Genomic DNA, 25,664 nt, shown 5'->3' with positions numbered 1-25,664 from the left:
GTTGGTTTTTTGGTTTTTTTTTTTTTTGGACTTGTCTGGGAGATCGAGACACCTGTCCTCCACCTTAGGACTTCCATCCAGGGACCTTCTAGAGCGTTCTCTGAGGTGTGAGCCTTGAATGGCTGCATGGGGCACGGCCCTGCCACCCTGTGGACACAGCCCATACTGCAGCCCGCCTGCCGGGTTCATTAATTCTGCAAATACCCACCACTCCGATGGGTTGACGCTGTGCAGCACCACGTAAGGCCGTACATGGGGTGGGAGAAGAGATCTGAAATATTTGCTGCCCTTCGGCATCCAGCTTTACGATCCATTTAGTTCTGTTTTTGTGCGGGGCATAAGCGGGGGGATCAAGGTTCTGAAAAGGGGAGTCCTTCCCCCAGTGACGCGTAGTGACATCTTGGGTGCGAATGCAGGTGTCTCCTGTGTGTGGGTCTGTTTCCGGACTTCTGTGTCTTTTGCCCCACCAGTGAATTTGTCCATCCCTGTGCCCAAGCCACCCTTGCTTCATAAATGCAGCTTTCTAAGCCTTGGCGACTAACTGCTTGTCCCCCACATTTCTGCTCAAGGCTGCCTCAGCTGTCCTAGCTTCTTTGCATTGTCATATAAATTTTAGAATCATCAAGTCAGTTTTTTTTTTTTTTTTTTTTTTAACGTTTATTTTATTTTTGAGACAGAGAAAGACAGAGCATGAACAGGGGAGGGGCAGAGAGAGAGGGAGACACAGAATCGGAAGCAGGCTCCAGGCTCTGAGCCATCAGCCCAGAGCCCGACGCGGGGCTCGAACTCACAGACCGTGAGATCGTGACCTGAGCTCAAGTCGGACGCCCAACCGACTGAGCCACCCAGGCGCCCCTCAAGTCAGTTTCTACCGAAAAAAAAAAAAAAAAAAAAAAAAAAAGGCTGCTGGAATTTTAGCTGGGAATGCATCGCGTCTGTCGATCCGCCGGGGGAAGAAGCGGCGCCTTCCCAGCCTCTCCGCTCCGTGAACGCGCTACGTGTCCCTCCCTCGCCGGTTCTTTGTAGCGCAGCCGTACGTCTTTGTCCAGCTTTTTCCCAGGTGCGTAATGTTTTCGACGCTATTATCAATAACCATCTTTCAAACATGCGACTATTTCTGGTCCCAACTACTTAACCGCCAGTAGACAGAGACAGGTAAGAGACCCGGACGCCTCACCAGGGAGATGGCAGACACACGTGTGGAGAGCCGCTCGCTCGTCAGGAGGCAAGAAAGAGCAAAGTAAACCCGCGACCAGACGTCCACGTGAAGGCGGCACACAAATGTCCTCGGCAGTTTTATGAACAGCCCCAAGCTGGGGCCAACCCCAGAGCAAACCAGATGAACACGCGGACGCACCCACAGAAGGGAACACAACGCATGGACGCCCCTCCAAATAGCCACCCGCCCGGCACCCGCCCGCCCGGATTACCGCAACACCCCAAGTCAGAGGGGGGCCCCTGGACAGTCCTCGGAGGCTGAGAGGCCGGTCTGTTCTGGCCAGCCCTGCTTCAGCGGCCACATACCTGGGGCGAGGGAAGGGCAGGGTCGGCGGGGACGGGGTCAAGGGCAGAACTCTGGGTTACGGGTGACAGAGGGCTGCTCAAACTGGCTGACGCAGGAAAGGGAACTCACTGGCTCAGCGCGAAGCTGGAGCGGGCACCCAGGCAGCGTGTGGAGCAGGCTGTGGTCTCCCCCGGGGCCTCCCGGCCTCACTCGTCCAGCGGCTCCATGCGGCCCACAGCCTGTGACCCCAGTCTCAAGTCTGGGGCGGGGGACACAGAATTTCTCCTCCCGGTTTCAACAGAAGTCAGGAGGGCGCCAGCACCGGCCCAGTGATGCTATTTGTCACGGTGAACTGCACTCTGGCCCGAGGGCTGGGCAGTGCCTTACCCTAACCTGGCGCCCGTGGGCCCCTCTGGGATTAAGCAGAGCCCCACCCCGTCTCACATGCTGCGGGGCCGACAGGAAAGCTCACGGGAAGTTCGGGGTGTGTGAGCAGCCAAGGTCAGCTTGCTTTCCCAGGTCACACGGGCTCCCACCTGGCCCAGCCTGTGCCCCAAGTGCACCTGGGGCCCCACTCATGCAACAGTGCAGCCCCGAGATCCAGCCCGGGATCCACCTGTGGGTTCCCAGACAAGCAAGCCGTGCTCACCAGCGAGGCCGCACCGGGCCATCTCTCGCCGGGCTGCTGGCTCCGGCTGGTGCTGCTGGATGGGGATGCCCAGGAAGGTGTGGACCCCGACCCCGGTCCTGAGACGCCCCACCTGCAACAGCCCCCAGGGGAGGGCGAGTCAAGGTGGCTGCTCCAGCCCACCAACCAGAAGGATCCAACGGCTCTCTCTCCCCAGCGTCCCGAACGGACCTCGAGAGCAGGTGCGGGCGATCAAGCCAGCGGCCCTCAGCCAGCGGGCGGCAGGCAGCACCGAGCGGGCCCCGTGTGCCAACCCTTCATCTGCCCACCAGGGGACCCCCGAGGCCTGGGCATCCTCCCTCCCCGGCCCCCGACTGCCCAGCACGCCGCTGGGGTGCCGGCGCCCCACCTGGACTTTGCACAGGGACCAGGTTTCTGTGCAGGAAAGAGAGCCACAGCCCCCAACGTGACTACCACTGGCCAGAGGCCCCTCAAGCAAGCCCTGCTCATCTGTGTTGGTGTCTTTGCGCCTCCTTGGGCCCCAGATGGTTTAAGAGTAAGCAGCAGCAGCCTCACATGGGTCTCACCCCCTCCCTCCTAGTAAAGCCCTCACATGCCAGGGGCACACGAGCTTCGGGCCCTCGTCCCCGCACAGAGGTGGGAGCAGGAAGCGAGCTGGGTGTGCATAAGGGCGGATGCCACAGTCCAGGCCACAGCCGCCCAGCCTGGGCCTGCTGAGGATGGGCGGGCAAGGGGGCCCCACAGACACAGCCGCCTGGTTCCCCACTCCCCTGACCGTTCCCTCTGCAAGGGGCAAAGAACTGGTGGGGACCATTCAGGAGCAGGCGGCAGGGCTCCCACGGAGCTCAGAGACCAGGGAAGCAAACACGGGATGGCCCAGACCAAGTGAAGGCGGGATACGTACCCGTCCTGCTCAAGAACCCCTTCCGAATTCCCACTGCCACCAGAAAGCATGACCTAAGGCGTCCTGAAAAATTACCAGAGGCCCCAGAAAGGCCCCCCGCCATTACCGAGACTTGGCTGCGTTGCCACCAGCCAGACGGGGCTGGGCCAAGAGGGCCACACATATGCCTTACTCAAGGTCACAGGGACCAGAAGGTCACAGCCTGGCTTCCAGCAACTGTGCCCGCTAATCAGAAACCGTCACATCACAAATCCCTGAGTGTGTCCAAGGGGTGGGGACAGGAGCTCTGCCCAGTAGGCTGGCTCAGGGGCCGGAGGGCGGGCCGCGGATCGCTGCATGCTCCAGCCACCCCCCTGCATGGGCACAGGCGGGCGGGCGGTCTTGGCCTTGCGGCTTCGAGGAAGGGCTGAGCCTGCTCCTACGTGGGCTGCACAGGAAAGGGGGCAGCCGGCAGCAGCCTGGAGGGCGGTATGGCCACACCCGTGCCGCGGGTCTCCTCCGCAGGCCTGTCCCCGCACGCGCTGTGACAGCTCGACCAGCTCCCCGAGACCCACACCCATCACCATCCAGAACACTTCACGCAGAGCAGCTGTCCCTGGCCCGGGCGCTGATCACAACCACATCTAGGGCTTACCGAGCGCCGTAAGTGCTCCATCCACCCGTGACAGCCTGCTCTTCTGTGGCAGGAGGGACAGAGTCAGGGACCAGGCCGACAGTCTCACTCTTTTCTTTTCTTTTTTTTTTCCTTTTTAATGGCTGCATTTCAAAGAACCATTTTTCACTCAGAAAACTTCCCGGGAAGGGACGGGTTAGTGCAACAAAGTGGCGGGCTCGACTGCTCAGAGTTCTCCAGGCACCTTGAGAAGACCTCGCCAGCCCGGGCCGGCCACCGAGGGCGGCCTGTGGAGACCGGACGCGGGGAACGAACAGGGAGGGCGAACAGCGCCTCTCCTCGCCCCACCCCCGCCCCCACCCTGAGCAGCAAGCACCCCGTTTCCCTGGGCGGCGGGAGCTGGGGCGGGGCTGAGCCCGCGGCCTGGGGCCCTCGGAGCCCTGGCGTGTCAGCAGGCCGGCGGCTCGCTGCTGTCCACCTGCAGCCCTTTGCTCAGGAGGAAGGCGTCCTGCTTGGGGTCCCGGCCCAGGAAGAGCTTCAGCATGACGCTGGCGTCCTGGGAGCCGCCAGGTCTCAGGATGCAGCTCCTGTAGTCCATGCCGACCTGCTGGGAGTAGACCCAGATCAGCCCTCGCACATCCCCTCCCCTCCCCTCCCCCGGCCACAAGCGGGCTTGCGGGCGCCTGAATCAGCACCAGAGAGAACGCGTGGGCACGAGCGCACGTGCATTCGTGAGCACGTGTGTGTGACTGTGCGCGAGCACACGTGTGCAGGAAGCCCGTCCTCAGAAACTCCTCGGGGCCCTTCATCTGCACAGGGAGTGAGGCCCAGGCCAAGCCCCACAACACGGGTGGTCAAGCCTCCACGGTGGCTAAACACAGGTCTGGAAAGCCGGCTGAGCACCGGCCCCGGGAGGGTCTAGGGTGGCGGCCCCTCAGGGCCGAGCACCTGGCAGAGACCAGCAGGTGCCTCGGCTCTCCCAGCCTGGTCCTGGGCAGCGGGGAGCAGAGCTGAAAGGTCATCTGCTCCCTCCACGGGCAGGTGTGCCCCCGCCCCCCGCCCCAGTGAGCGGCCGGCCTTCCCTCACCTTGCCGTTCAGGACGCCCTCCTGCTTGAAGCGCGTGTGGAACATGTCCATGGAGTACACCTCGCTCCACAGGTAGCCATAGTACTGGGCGTCATAGCCTCCTGCCAGGTGGCCGAAGGTCGCAGGCATGTTGGTCCCTGGGACAGATGCGGGGCGGCTTTCACTGCGGCCCCAGACACCCCCCGGGCCCCATGAGAGATGACCCCCACACACCCCGAAGGAGAACTGGCCCGACACTTCTAGAAAGCAGGAGCTGGACAACTTGGCCCGGGGAAATACATCTTTGCCCACTATTTGCTGACGCTCAACAGTTTATGCAAAAGGAGGGACGCTGGGTGGCTCAGTCGGATGAGCGTCCGACTCTTGATTTTGGCTCAAGTCACGATCCCAGGGTCATGGGATCGAGCCCTACGTTGGGCTCCGTGCTGAGCAAGCAGCCTGCTCAGGATTCGCTCTTTCTCTCTCTTTCTGCACCTCCCCTGCGCACATGCGTTCTGTTCCTCTCTCTCTAAAATAAAAAAAAGCTTTTTGAAGGAACTTTCTACACGCTATGGAATAAACCAACGCCACACGCCCTACACCAAAATGCCAATTATCTTCAATCATATTAATCCGAGCATTTGTGCTACTGACGGACGAGCATACGCGTTAATACTTTATCTACTATCTCCAGGGTGTGAAGTCCCTGGTCCTTCCCGCACCTTTCCAGGCTTGTTCCAAAGTGACATGTCGGAGGGCACAGGTGCCAGTGGCGATGGAGCAGCACGCGGCCTGAGCAGTAGGAGGGACAGCAAGAAAGGGCAGAGCTGCCCACATGCACCCGCAGCCGGCCTGAAGCCGTGTGCTTCCTCCTGGGCCTCAGCTGCAACCTACAAATTGGCCTGACTCCCTTCAAACATCACTAGATCCTTCCGGGGCGCCTGGGTGGCTCAGTCGGTTAAGTGTCTGACTTCAGCTCAGGTCACGATCTCACAGTCTGTGAGTTCAAGCCCCGCTTCGGGCTCTGTGCTGACAGCTCAGAGCCTGGAGACTGCTTTGGATTCTGTGTCTCCCTCTCTCTCTGGCCCTCCCCCGCTCACACTGTCTCTCTCAAAAAGGAATAAAAACATAAAAAAAAAAAAAAAAAAAAGAAATCACTAGATCCTTCCAACTCGGGGAATGGCTGAGCCCCAACCCCCAAGGTGGGCCCAGCTCGCGAGCGGCTACCTGGTGTGGCTGGGACCCCAAGGATCTCCTGGCAGAGGCGGGCATATTCCTCAGCTGGGTCTGCAGACATCTGGGTGTGCAGGGCCTGGTCCACCTTAGCCAGGACGATCTGGCGCAAGTTGAAGAGACCTGGCGGGCGGAAGGAGATGGGGAGGCTGGCTCTGTGCTCCTGACCAGGCGGTGGAGAAAACCCATGAGGGCACACGACTGCCCTCACCGGGTGAGGCGTGAAGGATTCCCTCCCCCCCAGAGGCCTGGGCAGGAGAGCGGCTCCCCCCGCGGGCACCTGTGTTGGCCTGCCGAGACTTGATAAGCTTGTCGAGCAGCTCCTGGGGGATGGTGTCGCCCGTCCTATAGTGCTGGGACATCCTGAGCAGCGGCTCCTTCTCCCACACCCAGTTCTCCAGCATCTGTGAAGGTGCCTCCACGAAGTCCCGCTCCACGTGCGTCCCGCTGAACATGGCGAACTCCGCCTGCACGGGCGGACAGAGCCGCAGGAAGGTCTGGACCCTGCCCGATCCGCTCCTGCCCACTGGCCTTGCCTGGGCACACGGGCATGCAGTGCCCCCCTAACAAGCACACCAGGGCGAGCAGACAACAGCTGCGCGAGGCCCCAAAACCAAAACCTGAGGCTCCTGCGGGGCTGTCAGCCCAGCACATGAGGAGGCGGGGAGCATGCCCACCCTTGGAGGCCACCTATGCTCCCTTCTTCCACCTATAAAGCCACTGCTCTCAAAAAGCCCTACACTGCAAAAGGCATTGGCCCGGAAGCGAAGGGATCTGGAAGGCAACATGGCAAGGCACCGGTGTTGTCTCTACTTTTGTCTGAAATTTTCCTGAAAAACACGGCGCCTGCTCAAGTAGTGCTAGAACCTGGCTCTGGCAGCCAAATGAGCCACACGACCTTGGGCGAGTCCTTGCCCGGCCCAGAGTGAAGCAGGGCAACGGTGGGGGGCTGGGGGAGGCACACGCTGCCCCTGTTACTGACAACCTCTGTGACCTCACCTACTTGCTAGACTTTTTTTTTTTTTAATATTTCTTTTTGAGAGAGAGAAGAGACCATATGTGAGTGGGGGGAGGAGCAGAGAGAGAGGAAGACACAGAATCCAAAGGAGGCTCCAGGATCTGAGCCGTCAGCCCAGCGCCCGACGCAGGGCTTGAACTCATGAACTGTATGATCGTGACCTGAGTTGAAGTCGGATGCTAAACCGAGCCACCCAGGCACCCCCACTTGCTAAACTTTTCAACCCAAAACCAATACCTGCGGCACCCTGTGACCCTTTGATGCTCCGCCTTTGGGTTTCAGCTCTGACTGTAAACCAGTGTCCTTTTCATCAACTACCAAGAGCCCCCCCCCCTTTTTATTTGCACTTTTGTTTTTGTAGGTGGTCTGCCTGAAACGGATCCCAATTGTCACGCTGAAGCACTGTCTGGTGTTCCTGAGCACAAGAAGGCCGTGATGTGCCGAGATGGCACACGGGTCAGAGGCCCTTCCTTCAGGCACGAGCTATAGCACCGTCGGCCGTGAGTTCAGGGTTATGGCAACGACGCAGGAAAGGTGTCTTTCAACAGAAACACGTGACGCGAGGTTACATATCGGTGGGTCGTGACCAGAGGCTCGCAGGGACCTGTGTGCTCCCCCGGGAGCGGTGCCTCAGCATCCGCGAACTCCGTGTTGGCGGCAACTTTACACAACTCCGAATGGGGGTAACGTGTGTCCGAAAAGGCCTGAAGGAAATGAGGGAGCCACGAGAGTTCTAGTTTTGGGAAATAACCAGTAAGAGCACGGCGCAGAGGCAGGAAGAGGGCACGTGAGCAGAGCTGACAAGGAGACCAGGGTGCGCGGGGCTGGTGCTGCGTAGACACTGGCCGTGCCCTGCGTGGCTGCTGTAGGTGAGGGCCGACCCCCAACCTCACACCACATACGACACTTAACTCACAGTGGACGACAGACCAACACAAAGAGCTGAAACTGAAACTTCTAGAAAATTAGGAGAAAAACTTAGTGTCTTGGGTTAGAAAATGATTTCTTCAACAAGACACAAAGATGCAGGGGCGCCTGGGTGGCGTAGTCGGTTAAGCGTCCGACTTCAGCCAGGTCACGATCTCGCGGTCCGGGAGTTCGAGCCCCGCGTCAGGCTCTGGGCTGATGGCTCGGAGCCTGGAGCCTGCTTCCGATTCTGGGTCTCCCTCTCTCTCTGCCCCTCCCCCGTTCATGCTCTGTCTCTCTCTGTCCCAAAAATAAATAAACGTTGAGAAAAAAAAAAAAAAAAGACATAAAGATGCAAAACGTGAAAGAGAAAAACACTACAGTCAACATCTGCTCAAAAGATACTTCTCAGCGCTCTACCCACGCACACACATGTCCCTCGGCCGCGAGGAGTGAGGTGCCCACACCCGCTGCCCGGCGTAAGGACCCTGAACACACGACGCTCAGGGAGGGAACCAGACACAAGAGGCCACGCAGGGTGTGAGTCCACGTATGTGAAACGTCCAGAACAGGTTCTTCCACAGACGGGAAGGGGGCTCGTGGGGGCCGGGGGAGGAGTAGGGACAACTAAGGGACATGAAGACTCTTTCTGGACGACGGAAATGTTCCAAAACATCTGGTTGGCAGCTATACACCTTGGTGAACAATCACCGAGGTATTCAACTTAAAATGACATCACCGGGGTGGTCCTATTCCAACGACCGCTGTCCTTATAAGACAGGAGGGAAGCACCTGGGTGGTTCAATCAATCAGTTGAGCGTCCAACTCTTGATTTCGGCTGAGGTCATGACCTCATGGTTGTGGGACTGAGCCCCACGCCGGGCTCTGCACTGACAGCATGGAGTCTGCTTGGGATTCTGTCTCTCTCTCTGCCCCACCCCTGCTTGTGCACACGCATGCAAACTTTCAACGTGAATAAATATTTAAAAAAGAGAAATGGGTGAGGACGCAGACATGCACAGAGAAACGAAGACGGGGGAGAACACAGCCGTCTGCCCCCCAAGGAGAGCAGCCTCACGAGGAACCGGCCCTTGGACAGCTGATGTCAGACCCCCAGCCCCTGCTGCTACCCATGAAGCCGGCCGTCTGTAGGGCTCCATGCTGGAAAGTGGCACAACAGGGCATTACTGTGGCCATGGGGACATCAGAGGAAGACTCCACCAGGGAGGAGGCTGCCTCCGGACCCGCTAACCAGCAGCACCGCCCGCGCCCGCGCCCCCTGCACCCACCTGAGAGCAGAGCTGGTGCATCACGTGCCCAAACTCATGGAAGTAGGTCTCCACCTCGTCGTGCTGCAGCAGGGAGGGGGCATCCGGGGTGGGCTTGGTGAAGTTGGCCACCATGGCCGCGATGGCGATCTGGCGGCTCCCGTCCTGCCGCAGGCAGCCCGGCTGCAAGCCAAAGCAGGCCGCGTGCCCGTACTTCCCTTCCCTGGGGAGGGAGGCCGTGTCAGGCCCAGCCAGGGATCCACTCCATCCCCCAGCTGGCCCAGAGAGGCCCATAAGGGTCCCCGATTCCGCCACTCTCTGACTCTGCAGCCCCTAATCAACCCGGACGACTGGACAGATTGAGAGGCTCAAGCTTCCTTCTCAGGAGCGGGGGTCCTGCGCCACCACCCGTCCCCCCACCCCCCACTCGGGCAGAACCTCCCGGGCACCCACCCGCCTCCCTGGACGGTGAACGTTCCCGGCCCCTCACCTGGCCCCGCGCTGTGGCGGACACAACCTATTTCACAGATGGAAACGCTGAGGCTCAGAGAAGGGTCGCCCAGCTCACACGCACCTCGGGTAAAGGTCCAGGTAGAACTTCCCGATGACCTTCCCGGAGGCCGAGTCCCTCACGCAGTACAGCTTCACATCTTCGTGCCACACGGTGGCGTTCTCCTCCAGGTTGAAGGTCAGCCCTAGCAGCTCCTGGTAGATGCTGAGCAGTCCCTTGGTGACCACCTGCATGGGGAAGTACTCCTTGAGCAGGTTCTGGTCCACGCTGTAGCGGGTCTCCTCCACCTGGTTCATGTAGTAGCGCATGTCCCAGGCGTTGATGCGCCCGTCGAAGTCCAGGCCCCGCTTCTCGCACTCGGCCTTCTTCAGCTCCAGGATCACGGCCCGCTCCTGCTCCCCGAGGGGCTTCAGCTTCTGGGCCAACTCGTCTGGGGAGGACAGAGGGGAAGGCAAGGCTATACCTCCTGTGGCGGCCGCCCCCACAGGCCCCAAGCCCCACCCGGGAGGAAGGCCCGGGCCGCCAGCACAACTCAAACACGGGTGATACATCGCCCTCAGCAGCCAGGGGGGCTCTGCCCCGTCCACGAGCAGGAGAGGATGGCCACAGTGGGGACGCTGGCCCAGAGCTCATGCCAGGAAGCCACAGGGCCAGGCGGACTCAGCCTCACCCCAGAGCCCCATGCTTGGCTGCTGGGCTGGGGCCCCTCGAGGCTGAACAGGGTTAGGGAGGTGTCGGGATTCCCTCTGGGGTGGACAGGACACGGCTCTCCGAGGCGTTTGCACGTCGCCGTCAAGAACCACCCAAACCCCGCTCCTGGAACCCGTGGCAGGAGGCTGAGGGGAGGCAAGGCTTACCTAGGAACGTGGCCACCACCTGGCTGCTCTTAGCCATGTTCATCTCCAGGACGTAGTCGGCGTGCGTGCTGAACCCCAGCAGACTGGACTTCTGGGCCCGCAGGGTCACCAGCTCTCTGAGGATCGCACAGTTCTCCTAGAACCGACCAGCAACCAGTCCTGTGGGCGCCGGGCCCACCACTCCCACTTGGGCCCCGTGGCCAGCACAGTTCTGGACCGCCAGGACCCAGCTGGCTCATTTCCCTCCCTCCTTTCCCTGGCCTAGATTTCGGTGCCCGCCACGTGACCCTGCCATAACGCCTGAGTCTCTATGAACCCTCGAGTCTCATCTGGACCCAGTAAGAGCGTAAACTGTGCGGGATTCTGAGGCCGTGAGCGGAGAGCAACATGGGGCCGGGACTGCAGGAGAGCCTCGGGGGGTGTGCACGGGGAGCTCCCCACTGGTCCAGGCCTGGCCCCAGGCACCTCCGAGGGGCTGACCCAGCCAACCAAACTCATGGGACCAACACAAAATGAAACGCATGGGACTCGTTTCCAAGGGAGAGAGGGTTGTGCAAAACGCAGCGCTCACGGGGTGCCTGGTGGCTGCTGGGTGAGCGTCCGACCCAGGACTTGGACTCAGGTCATGATCTCACAGTTTATGAGTTCAAGCCTCACGTTGGGCTCTGAGCTGATGGCGCAGAGCCTGCTTGGGATTCTCTGCCTCCCTCTCTCTGCACCTCCGCCAAATATTAAAAAAAAACAAAAACAAAAAACAGAATGCTCCCACCAATCAGGTCCACACGCAGGAAGTTGAGTGGAAACCTTCCTGACCAGGGGGCTCAGGGCCACGGCACCAGACAACACGCCAGCTCCCCCGGAGCTCTGGGGTCGAGGCTGGGGGCGGGACGGGCCACGAGGACGAGGCGATGTCGACCCCACCAGTCCTGATCACAGACCTGAGGGCTCTGCTCTCAACAGTATAAAGTTGCTGCTGACACCCCAGAAGCGGCACGTCCCCACCAGAACCAGAATTCCCGGCTCCTCCACGAGCCACCACCCCCGTTCCTGCAGCCCCCGCCCGTGTGAGCGGGCTTCTCCAGGGCCACATCTCGATCTGAGGGAGGCGACCTGAAAACATCGTTTCCTTAAGGCCAGCGTGGTCGGTCTTCAGTCCGGGAAGCAGGGAACACGGGACCTGAGCACACGCTTCCCTGTCACCCTGTAAGGGGCTCAGCCTCCAGCCGGCGGCTCCCGTCCCCCAGCCACGCAAGCACCGTGGTGTCCCCACGGAGGCCGAAGGGCCCCTCCGTCACCTGCTGCAGACACTGAGCAGGAGGAATGAGGCCAAGGCCACGCTGGGGCGGGGACAACAAACACAAGTGTCCATGTGGGAACAGGTGTGTGAGCGGTGAAGACGCCCAGGGCTGCAGCTCGAGGGCCCAGGCCACCACACAAAACGGAACAAGGGAGCTCGAGCCCGGGGAGCACCACCAGACACAGGGACAAGCAAACGTAAGGCCTGGGAGCAGTGGACACGCACGGCCTGCCAGCCACCGAGCCTGGCCCAGAGCACAGGCCTGGCGACTCCCGGGCGCGGCCTCCGCACCTGCTTGCACCGACAGTTGAAGGCCTCCTCCACCTTCCTTCTGGTCTCCGGCACATGGCACTTCTTCAGGAGGGGAAAGTAATGTGGGTACTTGAGGGTGACTTTCAACTTGTCATCCCCAGCCTTTTCCAGTGAGTTCAAAAAGTCCTCCGGGAGCCCTCCTGCAGGAACAAGACCAGGGCTGCTGAGGGCCCGACAAGCGCCAGGCTTCCCTCCCACACGACAGGCGGGGATGGGAGCCTGCAGGGGACACGCCCGGCCTCCCCACCCTCAGCCCCTCCTGGAAGATGTGGCGCTACGGCCCTCCCACCAGGCTCCCAGGGAGGAGCAGCGCCACTCGGCTCAACCCTGGACAGAGAGGGCTTCTGGGGGCTGCAGTCTCTTCCCTCACCCTTCCCTGGACAGCAGCACCTGCGGAGGACAGATGACCCCTGCGGCCCTCGCCATCCCGGTGGCCGCACTTCTGCAACAGCCTCCCCCCCCAGCTCCCCACCCCAGACCCCTGCAGCTCACACTGAACATCTCCAGGGGCCAAGGCCTCACACCCCTGGCTCTGACCCGCCCACACCTCCTTGAAGGCCAGGCTGGGGCCCTCACCTCAGTACAGGTGGGAAGGGACGCTCTGGAGCAGGGTGGACGGGGCCAGGCAGGGCACACCTTGGGAGGTCACAGCTTCCAGGCTCGGCATGTAAACACAGGCGTGCAGACACCCATTTCTACTCTGCCACAGGGCCTGGAAGCAGTGAGCACACCGGCACCCACAGCTGTTTCTAGACATCAGGCAGGGCAAGGACAAAACGGCCTGGGGCACGAGTCCCAAAGAAGCTGCTCGAGAAAACACAGGGACACCTCCACCTGGAGGAGCTCTCGTGGTTGCACTGAGACCATCTTGAGCATCAAGTTAATAGAGACAGCAGCAGACCCCAACCCACTGAATGACAGGCCCCGTCCACACTGACGACTGCTGATAAATCTAGTAAGTGGGGGAGGGAAAGCCGACTTGTGAGGGACAAACACAAGGAACGATGGGGTCGGAAGCCTGTCCACAGGAGCTTCCCCTCACGGTGCGGTGTGAGCAGCAGCAGCCCCAAGGCGCCTCTTGGGGGCCTGTGAGCTGGGAGAGCAGCTGGGACTCGGGGAGGGGGATATAGAGATAGAGCCGGTGTTGTTGTAACTGAACACCGACTCCTTCTTTAGCAACCGGAAGAAAACAAGCACCACCAGACTCCTGGCCTTGGTCACTGCCCCGCCCGTCCCACGGCTGCCAGAGCTCCGTGGGGGTCCCCGGCCACCTATTCGGGAGGCCGGCCCAGTGGATGGCGTGGGTGAGCAGATTCGTCTGCCCAATTCCAGAGACACAGGACCCTCCCCTGCCCGGGAAACATGGCGGGCATCTGTCCTTAAACGTGGGGTCCACGTGGAGGGACCTGCCGCCTGAGGCCCCAGGAAGGACTGAACCAGAACGAAGGGCGACAGAGGACGGCGCCGAGGGACCTGCCAGCCCCTGTTCAGGAGACTCGAGTCCGTGGCACCCCTAAGAGAAAGCTGCCCTCGGGGGCCTCTGCAGCCAGGCCGAGCCCCCGGCCCCCCATCCCCGAGACGGCCGCCACAGGACCACTGCCACAGCGCTTCACCGCCTCACAGGGGACGGGTCGGAAACCCGGTCCCCAGGGCTCTCCCAGGCGGCAGCAAACCCGCCCGCCTGGGCTCTTCAGAAGTGTCCACGGCAGGAAAGGTGGGAAGAAAACACTTTCGTGAACAGCTGAGGAGTGGTTCAATAAGAAAGGAGCCTGTAAAGACAGGATGCTCCCCGACATGACTCTGACTGGGAAGCAAACACGAAGAGTGTCCTCGGGGGCACCTGGGGGCTACATACGTTAAGCATCTGACTTTGGCTTCAGGCACGATCTCACTGTTCCTGAGTTTAAGCCCCGCATCAGGCTCTGTGCTGACAGCTCACAGCCTGGGGCCTGCTTGGGATTCTGCGTCTCCCTCTCTCTCTGCCCCTCCCCCCCCCCACCACACATGCTCTTTCAAAAATAAACATTAAAGGGGCGCCTGGGTGGCGCAGTCGGTTAAGCGTCCGACTTCAGCTCAGGTCACGATCTCGCGGTCCGTGAGTTTGAGCCCCGCTTCGGGCTCTGTGCTGACAGCTCAGAGCCTGGAGCCATTTCAGATTCTGTGTCTCCCTCTCTCTGTGCCCCTCCCCTGTTCAGGCTCTGTCTCTCTCTGTCTCAAAAATAAATAAATGTTAAAAAATAAATAAATAAATAAATAAATAAATAAATAAATAAATAAATAAAAAACATTAAAAAAAAAAGGCACATCCTTGGGACAGCAGAGCAAGGAAGCCCAGACGGGTCTCCTAGGAGGTCTGCTGTTCAGGGCTCCACCTCCCAAGTGCAAGGTGTACACGGAGGGGCCAAGGATGGCCTCAGTCCTGGGGAAGGCTCACGAGGCCGCGGACAGGGGTCTGACAGCGAAAAGGATGCATGCAGCAGTGTCCACGTAAACGGACAGAACGTGCGACGTCAGCTGGGGGCCGGCACAGGCCGAGTACACAGGGCTTCCCACTGTGCTGTTCCTGCAACTTTCCTCCAGCTGTGAAATTTTTCAAAACTAGACATTTGGGGAAAGAGGGGAAAAAAGTAAAAACTGAACTTTCCCTTCAAGATGCCCACGTCCGGCCGGATTTGGGAGCAGCAATCAGCCAGGACTCAGCCCAGCCCCTCGGAAGGTTACAGTGAGAAGAGCAGCAGGTAGGGGCCTCGCGGCTGAGACCTCCTCAGCCTAACCCAGCGCTCCTGCCGCTGCCCAAGGAAGGATCTAGAAACGTTGATTCCAAAGTGCTGAGCGCTCCAAGTGAAGAAACCCCCTCCCCAGGGCAGGGAGACACAAATCTCCCCCAACCTGGGAAGCCTGTGGGAGGTCAGCACCGCCCCTGCCCCCCGCGCCCCAGGCCCTGGGCCAGTACCCAGCTCCTCTCGAGTGAGCGGCAGGAAGGTTGTGTCCTCGTTCAGGTTCTTGTTGAAGTCGATGCACAGAAGACTCAGCTTCTTCTTGATGCTCTTGATTTTCTGGAGGGAGGAGCACAGCCGTGAGGAGCACAGCCTCCGGGCCTGGGGGCTCCCCCCTGCAAGGAGAAGTGGGAGAAGCAGGCAGAGCCGTCTGCACGCAGATACCCACCGGCCGTGCCGAGCGGCCTCGGTGACCCCGGGGAGCTCGGGCTTGCGTCCCCAACTGTTGTACGTCCCCAGCCAAGAGCCTTCTGGACCCTATTCCCTTCAGAGTCTGCAGCTTAGGCATTTGGATATTTTGACAGAGGAGCAGGGCTAAGCCTCAGGGAGGAAACTTCTGATGGGGGGGGGGGGGAGTGCCCTGGGGCCACAACATCTGTCCACCACTGCCTCAGGGGGGGGCCCTGGAGCCCAGCCCAGGCCTCGGGCATAACAGCTGCTCTGTGCCGGGCAAGTGTGGCTGACAGCTGTGCAGTGACCTGGGGGCTCCTCGGGTGAGACCCGGGCTCAGAACCAGCCCGCATGGGTGCACTGAGCCTCCGTTGGCCATGACCCTGCACTGGGCACTTCCACTTATTTCCTGATCTCGCTGAAGCCTCACAAAACCAAACGCGGCCGTGCCAATCAAGGTTCTAAGGCGTGAAAACAGCTCACGCCCCAGGAAACAAGGCACGGCTTTGGCGTCTCGGTCCCCATCCAGCCCACGGCCAGTATCCTTCCTCCACCCGGAGCCCCCCGGGTCCCTCCCCGTGCAGCGGCTCTCAAGTCACAGTCAGGACTTTCAACAACGTGACGACAAAGCTTTAAGCACAGCCCTGCAAGCGCGTGGGTGGCCCAGTCGGAGGAGCATGAGAGTCTTGATCTCGGGGTCATGGGTTCAAGCCCTATGTTGGGCATAAAGTTTACTTAAGGGAAAAAAAAAAAAAAGTACAGCTGTGTTTCTGTTGCTCTGGCTGAGTTTATCACCTGCGCCCACAGAAGCTGAGACACCACACTGGATTCCAGATCCCACAGTTCCAAGACGGAATTCGACTCAAGTCTTACCAGCATTGGTTTTAACCACAAGCACGCCTCATTTCCCTGATTCTCCGACCAGAAGGTAGAATCAGTTCTAAGTGACAAGAGAGACACGGTCACTGAGCTCTGGGTGTGGATCTGGTATCTGCTTTAACTGTGTCTTTTGTCTCCTGTGCCCTGGTGCTTTCCTATCGGGGGCCTTGCTGACCCCGGAGGGAGGGCTTCTCCTAAGGGTGGCCAGTTCCAGGGGATGGTTCCCAGCTCACCCATATGTGTGCCTCATGTGCAAGCCCACGCCCCGGCCATCCCCTCTGTGTGGCTGCGGGGCCTTCAGAGAAAATGGGAAGGGAGTGGAGCGGACAGAGACCCCCAGCGATCAACCCAGGACGGGGCCGGTGCAGCCCTGCTCGCCCTCTGCCCCAGAAGGGAATGCAGGCGATGCCATCCACGACTGGGGCTTTTGATGAGCAACTCGTATATGCAGTCTTCGTTCCCATTCCTGGCACACGGCTCCTAAACCCTTGGAATTAGTGACAACACGACACTGAAACAGCTCAAGAGACGAGGTGTGGGGAACACTGTGCTCTTACCAGCCCTTTCCACTACACTTGAGTGCAACCTAATGAGATGCCTTTGGAAAGCCCCTAGGATGGGGGCAGGTGGCCAAGGAAGTCCCTCCTGCCTACTTAGGGAGTCAGTCACGGATGGAGTGACTAGTCGGGCTGAAGTGATGTGGCGGCCACAGAAGCCCTAAGGCACAGGGTTAAGGGAGTTTCCAGTTGGTGAACACGTGGAGGTGCCCATGAGGGCGAAGCACGCAGGGTACCTAAGCTCCGTGCCTCCCCCCCCCCCCCCGACCTGGCCCTGTGCTTCTCTCCCAGCTGGCAGTTCTAGGTGGTACCCTTCACGATAGATCAGTAAGGGCAAGTGAGCTTTTCCCGAGTTCTCTGAGCCACTCTGTCGAATGAATTAAACCCGAGGGAGGAGTGCCAGTCGGTCAGAACCAAGGGACACCCTGGACTTGTGGCCGGTGCCTCAGGTCAGGGCGGCGTGGAGGGGCCGAGCCCTGATGCTGTGGTTTCTGACACTACCTCCGTGTACACGGGTCAGAACTGAGTGCTGGCGTCACGGAAGACTGCATGGTGCGGGCACCCCCCGCCACCCCCCCGTGTGGGGTCAGAAGGAAGCCATGCCGTCACAGCAGAGTCCCGAGAACAGGAGACCCACAGCCAGAGCGAGCTTCTCCTTACTGCCATTGAACCCAAGTCACGGAGAGGACCCCCTGAGCCCTGCCACCTGCCCCATGCGCTCTCCCCGCGGCCGAGGCAGCGCCACGCTCTCAGGAAAGCCTCACCAGGACCCTGGAGGATCCGAGGCAGAACGGGTGCAAAGAGAGAGCTGCTCCACATAGACCGCCCTGCCCGGAACCGAGGCAATAGAGCGCACACCAGGACTCAGGCGGTGCCCGCGATCGCGGCCCCCCCCCCCCCCCCCCCCCCAGCTGGCAGTCACCTCCTGAGTGTCTTTGGGCAGGTGGAGCCCATTCCTTCTGCCCAGCTTGATCAGTCGCTCCAGGTACCGCACTGCCTCTGGCCTCAACGAGTCCTTCTGGATTTTTTCCTGGAGTAAGAAAATCAAAGCTGTTTATAACGAAAAGCCGTGATGCTGCTGGATGTTGGTGAGGCAGCAGGGAAACTGGGTCACTCACTCCATCATCACCGGAGGGAGCATGAAATGGGGCAGCCGCCCAGGAGAGCAGTTTGGCACAAAACGTGCGACTACCACCCGACTCCGCAGCTGCACTCCGGGCGTTTGTCCCAGAGAATGAAGACTGGGGTCACACAACACCTGTTCACAAACACCTGCGGGGAACAGCCCAAACGAAGAGCAGCCCAGAGGGTCTTCCCCTGGTGAACAGTTATGTGGGAATGAGTCTGGGGGGCTGCATCAAGGTCTTTAGCCCGGTGGTGACACTGACCGGTTCTGCAATACATTACGTGGGGGAAACCGGGCAAAGCACAGACAGGCGCTCCCCGAGCTATTTCTTCCCACTGCACGCTGACCCGCAAAGATCTTCAAACGAGAATTAAATACAAGACACTGCTTATGCTTCCACAGGCCACACGCCTGTCCATGCACCAAAGCACACTCGTGTGCCTTCCTGCCATCGAGGGGACACGGCAGCAGGTGCTAAGACAACGAGCAGAGAATCATCTCGGTCCACTTCCGACATCGGCAGCCGTGGCCCAGGAGGCAGGACGATAGCTCTAGAGGGCACCCAACAAGGTCAGGAAAGTAAAAAGATGTGCTGGGCAGAGGGAAGGCTTAGAAAGTCCTAGGCACAGGGCATGTGAGTGCGGTCAGTTAGGCATCTGACTCTGGGTTTCGACTCAGCTTATGATCTCACAGCTCGTGAGTCTGAGCCCCACGTTGGGCTCTGTGCTGACCACAAGGAGCCTGCTTGGAATTCTCTGTCTCTCTCTGTCTCTTCCTGCCCCTCCCCAACTCGTGAGCACACGCTTGGTCTCTCAAAATAAATAAACATTAAAAAAAAAAAAAGGTTTTTTAGGCATTTTATATTTCATTTTTGCATTCCTCCCCACTTCTGCCATTTTTTTCATGTTTTTTATTGTGATAAAATACAACGTAAAACTTACCACCTTAGCCACTGTTAAGCGCATGGTTCAGCGGCGTTAAGTGCACTCACACCGTCACACAGCGATGCCCACCAGCCACCCACAGGGCTCCTCACTCTCTACCTTCTAAAGTCTGAGGAACAGAACGATCACATCTAGAGAGGTTCTGACCCTCCAGTGCCACCTGGACACCGGTCTGTCCCCCCACCTCCCGCCCCCCGTCTTCCACCTCCAGCGGGCCTAGTGCGTGGCCCATCAGCCGCGTCCCGGGGCTGCGCGGACGCTGGGCTTGTCGCTGCCCCTCACCTGCAGCCAGACAATCCTCTGGTATACATCCTGCCTCATGCTCATTTCCACGTCAAATTCAGACAGCTTTTTGTCTGCCTCTGTGCTGGCCGTCCGGACGTCCTTGGATGGAGAGACGTGCTGGGGGAAGTCAAGGATATTCCTCTGAACTGAAACAGGGAAATAGGACAGGTGTGAAAACGGGCCCCGGGTAGAAACTGGCAAGTAGCGACCTCACCCTGGCCCGGCACGTAGCCCACCCGCGTGTCTCCATGTTCCGTGAACACTCTCCATGCCGGGCCCTGGGGTGGGCACTGGAAGAAAGGAACACTGTCACCCATGTTCTTGGGGACCTCACAGGCCAATGGGAACAGACTCAACTCACAATACTCCAAGGTCCATGAAGGACCATAAGAGAGGAGTCTGACAAGATGGGGACAGGCTCCAGTGGCTCCGGCCCAGGAAAGAGCCACGGCTGCTGAGAGCAGTACTTTACGTTCATGAACAATTTTCTAATTTACAGAGCATGCTGACACTTCGTTAAATAAAGGGAACACGGCGGGGGGGAGGGGGGGCCTGGGGGGCCCAGTTAGTTAAGCATCCGACTTTGGCTCAGGTCACGATCTCACGGTTCATGAGTTTGAGCCTCGCTTCGGGCTCTGTGCTGACAGCTCAGAGCCTGGAGCCTACTTTAGATTCTGTGTGTGTCTCTCTCTCTCTGCTCCTCACTGGCTCACGCTGTCTCTCAAAAATAAACGTTTAAGTAAATAAGTAAATAAATAAAGGAAGCATGAGTAGCCATAACAACATAAACTTTAATTTTTTTTCTTAGTTCTTTTTAAGCTTATTTATTTTGAGAAAAAGAAAGGGTGCATGTAAGCAGGGGAGGGGCAGAGAGAGAGGGAGAGAGAATCCCAAGCAGGCTGTGCTCAGCACAGAGCCCAACAGGGGGCTTGACCTCACCAACCTCAAGATCATGACCTGAACTGAAATCCAGAGTCGGATGCTTAAGCAACAGAGCCACCCGGTGCCCCATAAGAGCATCAGCTTTAACAGGTATCACCTGACCCAGCACCCCACTCTCAAGCACCCACCCTCGTGAAATGAGAACACGTGATCACACAGAAATCACATACATGCACAGCAGCAGGCCCAGTAATGACCAAATAGTAGAAACGGCCCAAACACCCATCAAAAGTGCACGGAGACACACGTGTCTGGCACGCACAGCAAGTCACTTGGCCGCAAACAGGAGCGAGGCGCCCACACCTGCTGCCCCGTGGTCGGACCCTGAACACACACTGCTCAGAGCAAACCAGACATGAGGTGTGTGAGTCAAGGTGTGTACGATGTCCAGAACAGGCTCATCCACAGATGGGAAGGGGGCTGGTGGGTGCCAAGAGCTGAGGAAGGGATGGGGAGTGACTGCCAATGGGGACAGGATTTCCCTTTGGGATGGCAGAATGTTCTAGAATTAGAACACGGTGATGCTTAGACAAGTGACTATAAAAACCACCGAAACGTAGGCTTCAAGTGAGCAAATCGTTAAGGTCTATAAATCAGATCTCAACAGAGCATTTCCGTTTTAAAAAGCACATACTCTGGGAAAGAGCTGCATTCAAATCGCAGCTTGGTCACGCCCGGGGCCCCAGGGCAGGCCTACCGCTGGCTGCCCGAGAGGGGACAGTGAAAAGACAGAAACAGCATCCGTCCGTCTGGGATTTACAGGCTCACAAGCGCCTGTGATCGCACCAAGCACGACAACAAAACAGTGCATGCTGTCAGATCAGTGCAGGCAGCTGTGTGAGCAGAGGGGGTGCAGGCAGGGGCTCCTGCGGGGGGTTAATCTGTGATCACAGAGAAGCCCAACATCCTGCAAAGCGGGGGGTGTGGGAAGCCCCGAGACGGGACAGCGTGAGCAACTGTGAGGCCACGTGGCCAGGCACAAAGTGCAGAGGCGGGCCAGAAAGGGGGAACCGTGCAGCACACGGAACACCACCAAGGACCCTGGCCTCCGTCCAGAGGGCAGTGGAAAGACAGAGGGGCTGGCTGGGGGGAAGGCCACGATCCAGTCTTAGTCTCCTCTAAAATTCCGTGGGCTACTGAGAGGAGACAAAGAAAAGCCTGCGGGAGTGAAGTGGGGGAGAGACTAAATGATGTCTGGCAGAGCCACGCCCAAGAAGCAGGCAATGCCCGAGGGCCTCTCTGGAAAGAGATGGGAAGGGGAGCCTGAGGCACACCCGCCTGAAGGCGGCGGAGCAGCCCCAGCCATCTGGCACACCCCGCACAGGAGGCTCCGGGAGAACCCCGCTGCCAGGATTCCCAAAGCCCCCCCCCCCCCCGGAAAAGGACTTGTGCTAGAGATCCAGGGGCTCGGAGTTCTCCGTCGCAAGACTTGCTTGGTCTTCTGTCCCCTTGCCGTCAACCTCCACACAGGGGCTCTGGGAAGCAGGGCTGTAGGTATGTGACCGAGCACCTCATCCTTCCCTCACAAAGGGAGCAAACAGACCCCAAGGGGGAGACAAGGATCCAGGTGGGTGGTGACGAGGACACCTGACGAGGCATCAGGTTACCCAAAGCACAGTGGGGGAGGCAGCGGGGAGAAGAGAGGCAAAGGGGTCCAAGTTCAGTCGCCCAGAGAGAAAACAAAGCTCTCCTGTGACAGGAAAGGGGTAAGAAGGGGCTCTGGTTTCGGGGCTGGCACCCGAGCTGACTCCTGGAGAGAAGAGAGGTCACACGTGCTGTCCCGCTCTGGGCCCTCAGATGACACAGCCCAGAACTAAGTATGCCAGGCCATGAGGGCAGTAGGGTGTGTAGGAGAACCAGCCCTCCGGGCTGCCCCTGGCCTGGCCGAGGGATCCTTTACGGCCCCTGGGGAGTAGGCCGCCTCCCCCGCGCTGGGCGCTGCCGCCTCCCCGCCTGGGTCCTGACCTGGATTTACCTGTGTAGGACACCTCCGCGTCAGCCAGCGCCTTGAGGGTGCTCTCGTAGGACACGTCTTCAAACTTCTGGGAGCCCACCTGGTCATACACACGCTTGGTTTGCTCGATGAGCTCCACAGTGAGCTCCCCTATTTGCTGGGCGCTCAGGTCCCACCGCAGGTAGTTCACCTCGCAGCACGGGGCCGCTGTGTCCAGGGCATCTCCGGCACAGGCTAGACAGAGAAGACAGAACCCCACACTGAATGTGTCTGCTTCAAGGGCAGAATAAGGGTTAGAGTAACTAGGGGCTGGAGGGCAAGGCCAGGAGCACCGTTTCCCCACGCAGGTTGACAAGGACCAGGGGCTCTATGGGGGTACACAGGTTGACGGATCCTCTAAAGCACACAAAGATTCCGCACCCAGGAGACACCGGGTGACCTGTGGGGATGCTTGCACTTGTCACGACGGGAGAGTGATGCTACTTCACCGGGCGGCGGGGTCTGGGGATGCTGCTCAACACCCCCAAGCACCTAGGATGCCCCATGATGACCCAGCCCCGACATCGGCCGGCTGGGGCGGATGCTTGGCATACACCTGCACTCCACGGGGCTAATTTGTTTGACTACTACCTCCGACGTCCCTTGTTGTACTGTGACGTTTGCACCATATTACTTACCTAAAATAGGGGAATTCCCGAGTCCTGAACATCCCTACCACGAGAATTTTTGGATAAGAGATTATGGCCTAGAACTGCTGTCACGGGAACCGCTGTGTGGTGTTCAGGGTAAAGATGTTTTGCTTTCGTCCCCTCACTGAATTCACAGCTCTGTACTCTGGGACCTACGTGGGCCCCATTCTACAGACGGGGGTCCTGAGATTTGGAGAATGCAAGTCTCGTGCCACGATCCCACACCAGCAAGCAGCAGAGGCGGGGGCTCAAGCCCGTGCAGTCGGACTTCAGCTCCAACGCTGCGAACTAGCATACTGTGTGCGCCCCACCTTTCTAAACATCTCATTTGCAGGCGGGGCTGCCCCTTTCCCTTCCCAGGGCTCCGCCTACACTCAGGATTACAGTCCAACCTTTACTGGAGTCTGTATCAGAGGCTGGCAAAGTCTGTCTCTGCACAGCCCATAAGGTAAAGGTGACGAAGAAGGAGACTATGTGACTTGCCAAGACTGAACTAATTAGCCCTTCACAGGCTGGTCTGCTGACCCCTGGTCTAGATCATCCCGACTCCACTGGGTCCTGCACGGCAGGTTTGGCCAGTTGGTTTTGCCAACTTCCCTGCGCTCAGGCACGCTGGCTTTCTTCAAGGTATCTCCCAGGCCTTCCCACAGGTTGCCCCCTCTGCCCGGAGCCCCGACCCTGCCAATCTTCCTTTCTTGAATGTCCTGCTGGCATCCCTGTAGCCCCTGTAGGGCTCAGATGGCTACACCTTCCCCCAATTACTTGTCGAGTTAATGAACAGAGGCCTGTCCTGTGTGAGCCCCCAGCAGAATACGCAGAAGCCACTCCAGGAAACACCCACCTGTGCCCCATTTTCCCCTTCCAGCATGGCGGGGAGGGGAGCAGGGCCACAGTGGTCCTGGACAAAGGGGGACGGATCTTCGCAGGGTGCTGTGTTTGGCATCCCTAGGACAGGGCTTTTAACAGTATTATCAACACCTGTGTCTGGGTCACGCTCTGGGGTGGGGGCCACCCTGGGCACTGTACCGTGTTGAACAGCACCCCTGGTGCCCATCCACTCGATGCCAGGAGCACCCCGAGTCATGACAACCACAGATGTCCGCAGACATTGCCCCAGTGTCCGCTGGGGAGGCACGATCTCCCCAGCTGAGGACCACTGACATCTGCTACGTGGGAGGAAAAAAAAAAAAAAAGTCTCTTAGGCCAAGACAGGCCAGGTATTCTGGCCACGTGACTGCTCCGAGCTCACGGAAAATCTTTGTGCCTGCAGAGCATTTTGGACTTCAGAACCGCAGAGAGAAGCTGTGGGTCTGGGTTAACTGGTAGCCGAGGGCTCCAGACGCTCAGGAAAGGTGGGAGACCCGTGTAAGCCAGAACTGTCAGCCAAACTTCCCGGAGGGAGCTAGGATTTGAAACACTGGAGCAGACGCTCCCGTTCTGCAGTATCTACAGATCCCCACCCCCGAGCCGGGTCTCCAAGCTAACAACCCTGCAGCACACAAGGCACACAACACTCCCCGAATAACCGTAGTTGTGATTTACCATTAAATGCAATTATCGTCACAGCCAGCTGGGAGAAAGAACTGGGGGAAGACAAACCGGCAAGAGAAAATGCCAGGAGGCATCATACGACCCCCGGGGAATTTTCTATAATCCGGCACGCACATCCTATCCCTCCCATAACGAAAACCCTTTCCCGACGCCCTCTGCCCTTCCAGGGCTGTGCTCCAGCCAGAATGACTTGTTGCTATGCAAACGCGTTTACCCTCGCAGCTCCGGCCACCTGGGACAGGCCTCACGCAGGTCTTGGCGGCACCGCCGCTTCTCCACTTTGGGTCCTGGCTGATATGCCGCCTCCTCCGAGAAGCCCTTCGGGACCGCCCTCAGCCCCACCACTGACCACTCTCTAAGGCGCTCGCTTGCTTTCCTGCTGGCTGAACGTCTGTCTCCGACTCTGGGACTCCGCCTAGAACTCAGGGTCTCCCCTGGAGTCGGCACCCCCTGGGCCCGACCCGCCCTTAGCGGCCGCGACCTGGAGTTTGTTGAATGAGTGAACCGCTGGAAAAGCTGGTCCATTCATTCAGCCGCCGAGGGAACGGGATCTCCGGCTCACCGACCCATCCCCGCCAGGCTCCAGTCACTCGGGGGTCACTGGGCTCGGGTCCTAGGCCCAAGTCGCGACCCTGGGAGGCGAGAAGCTGGAGGGGATGCCGGGGTCCGGGGAGCGGGGCCCCGCCTCGCGCCAGCCAGTACCTGCGGGGGGCTTCATGGCGGGCGGGTGTGCACCGGCGATCCCTTCCTCCACCTGGTCTGCCTCGGTCCGCCTCAGCCGCGGCGACCTGCCGCTTCGGTCCGCTCAGGGGCCGCAGCAGCCGGGACTGAGGTGCCCGCCGCCCGCGCGCCCGCTGAATGCTGGGAGCGCGCGTGCGCCGAAGAACAGAGCGCACGCGCGCTCCCAGCACCGCCCACACACCCGTGGCGGGGCTTGGGCACGCTATCGCGCTCTGCGCACGCGCTGGAGCCCTCCCTGCTCATCATTGGCTCTCGCGGCGAGAGGGAGGAACCTCCGGGGAGGCCCGGGAGGGACGTTTCCATGGAAACTACACACAGAGGTTGCTTCAAAATCTGTGTGCATGCGGTTCTTTCTGCCGGTAGTTCTCTGTCTGGGCTTCCAGCCTCAGTGTTAATCCGTGCTTGTCACCTTTCTATCTTACAGTTGTGTATTTGGCTAGTTTTGCAGGTTTTCCCTTCACCTAAGGATCACGTTAGTGATCCCTTACCATCCTCGTCTCAGGCTCTTTTTGTAGATTATCCCAACCAGCATCCTGCCCAGCTTCCTGCACCTAACGAAGATGAGGCGCTCCACGAGTACCAGCAGAATCCGGTGAATCAATTAAACACACTTTTAAAAAAAAAAATCGGGAAAGCTTCAGAAAATGAATCCACGAGTTCAAACAACAGGTGTTTTGAGACGGTGCAGTAT

At 59.3% G+C, this 25,664-nt stretch overlaps 1 protein-coding gene across 2 annotated transcripts; it reads right to left on the bottom strand.

The window, feature by feature from the left end:
* Window positions 1-877: 877 nt before the first annotated feature.
* Window positions 878-25,091, bottom strand: THOP1 (thimet oligopeptidase 1). Of its 2 annotated transcripts, XR_007150334.1 has the most exons (14): window positions 24,935-25,091; window positions 22,014-22,226; window positions 19,094-19,242; window positions 17,664-17,771; window positions 15,092-15,194; window positions 12,118-12,278; window positions 10,530-10,665; window positions 9,736-10,102; window positions 9,183-9,384; window positions 6,250-6,436; window positions 5,964-6,092; window positions 4,758-4,894; window positions 3,692-4,274; window positions 878-2,265 (listed from the first exon to the last, which is right to left on the bottom strand). XR_007150334.1 is itself a non-coding variant. In XM_047849825.1 (13 exons), the coding sequence occupies exons 1-13, from the start codon at window positions 24,948-24,950 to the stop codon at window positions 4,119-4,121; spliced, it is 2,064 nt and encodes a 687-aa protein (XP_047705781.1). In that variant the 5' UTR covers window positions 24,951-25,091; the 3' UTR covers window positions 2,508-4,118. The 2 variants fall into 2 exon arrangements, 1 of the variants encoding a protein (XP_047705781.1); XM_047849825.1 differs by lacking the exon at window positions 878-2,265 and having other exon boundaries at window positions 2,508-4,274.
* Window positions 25,092-25,664: the final 573 nt, after the last annotated feature.

The sequence above is a fragment of the Prionailurus viverrinus genome, chromosome A2, assembly GCF_022837055.1.
Source record: "Prionailurus viverrinus isolate Anna chromosome A2, UM_Priviv_1.0, whole genome shotgun sequence".
NCBI classification, from domain to species: Eukaryota; Metazoa; Chordata; class Mammalia; order Carnivora; family Felidae; genus Prionailurus; species Prionailurus viverrinus.
This window is presented reverse-complemented; position numbering and strand designations above follow the sequence as displayed.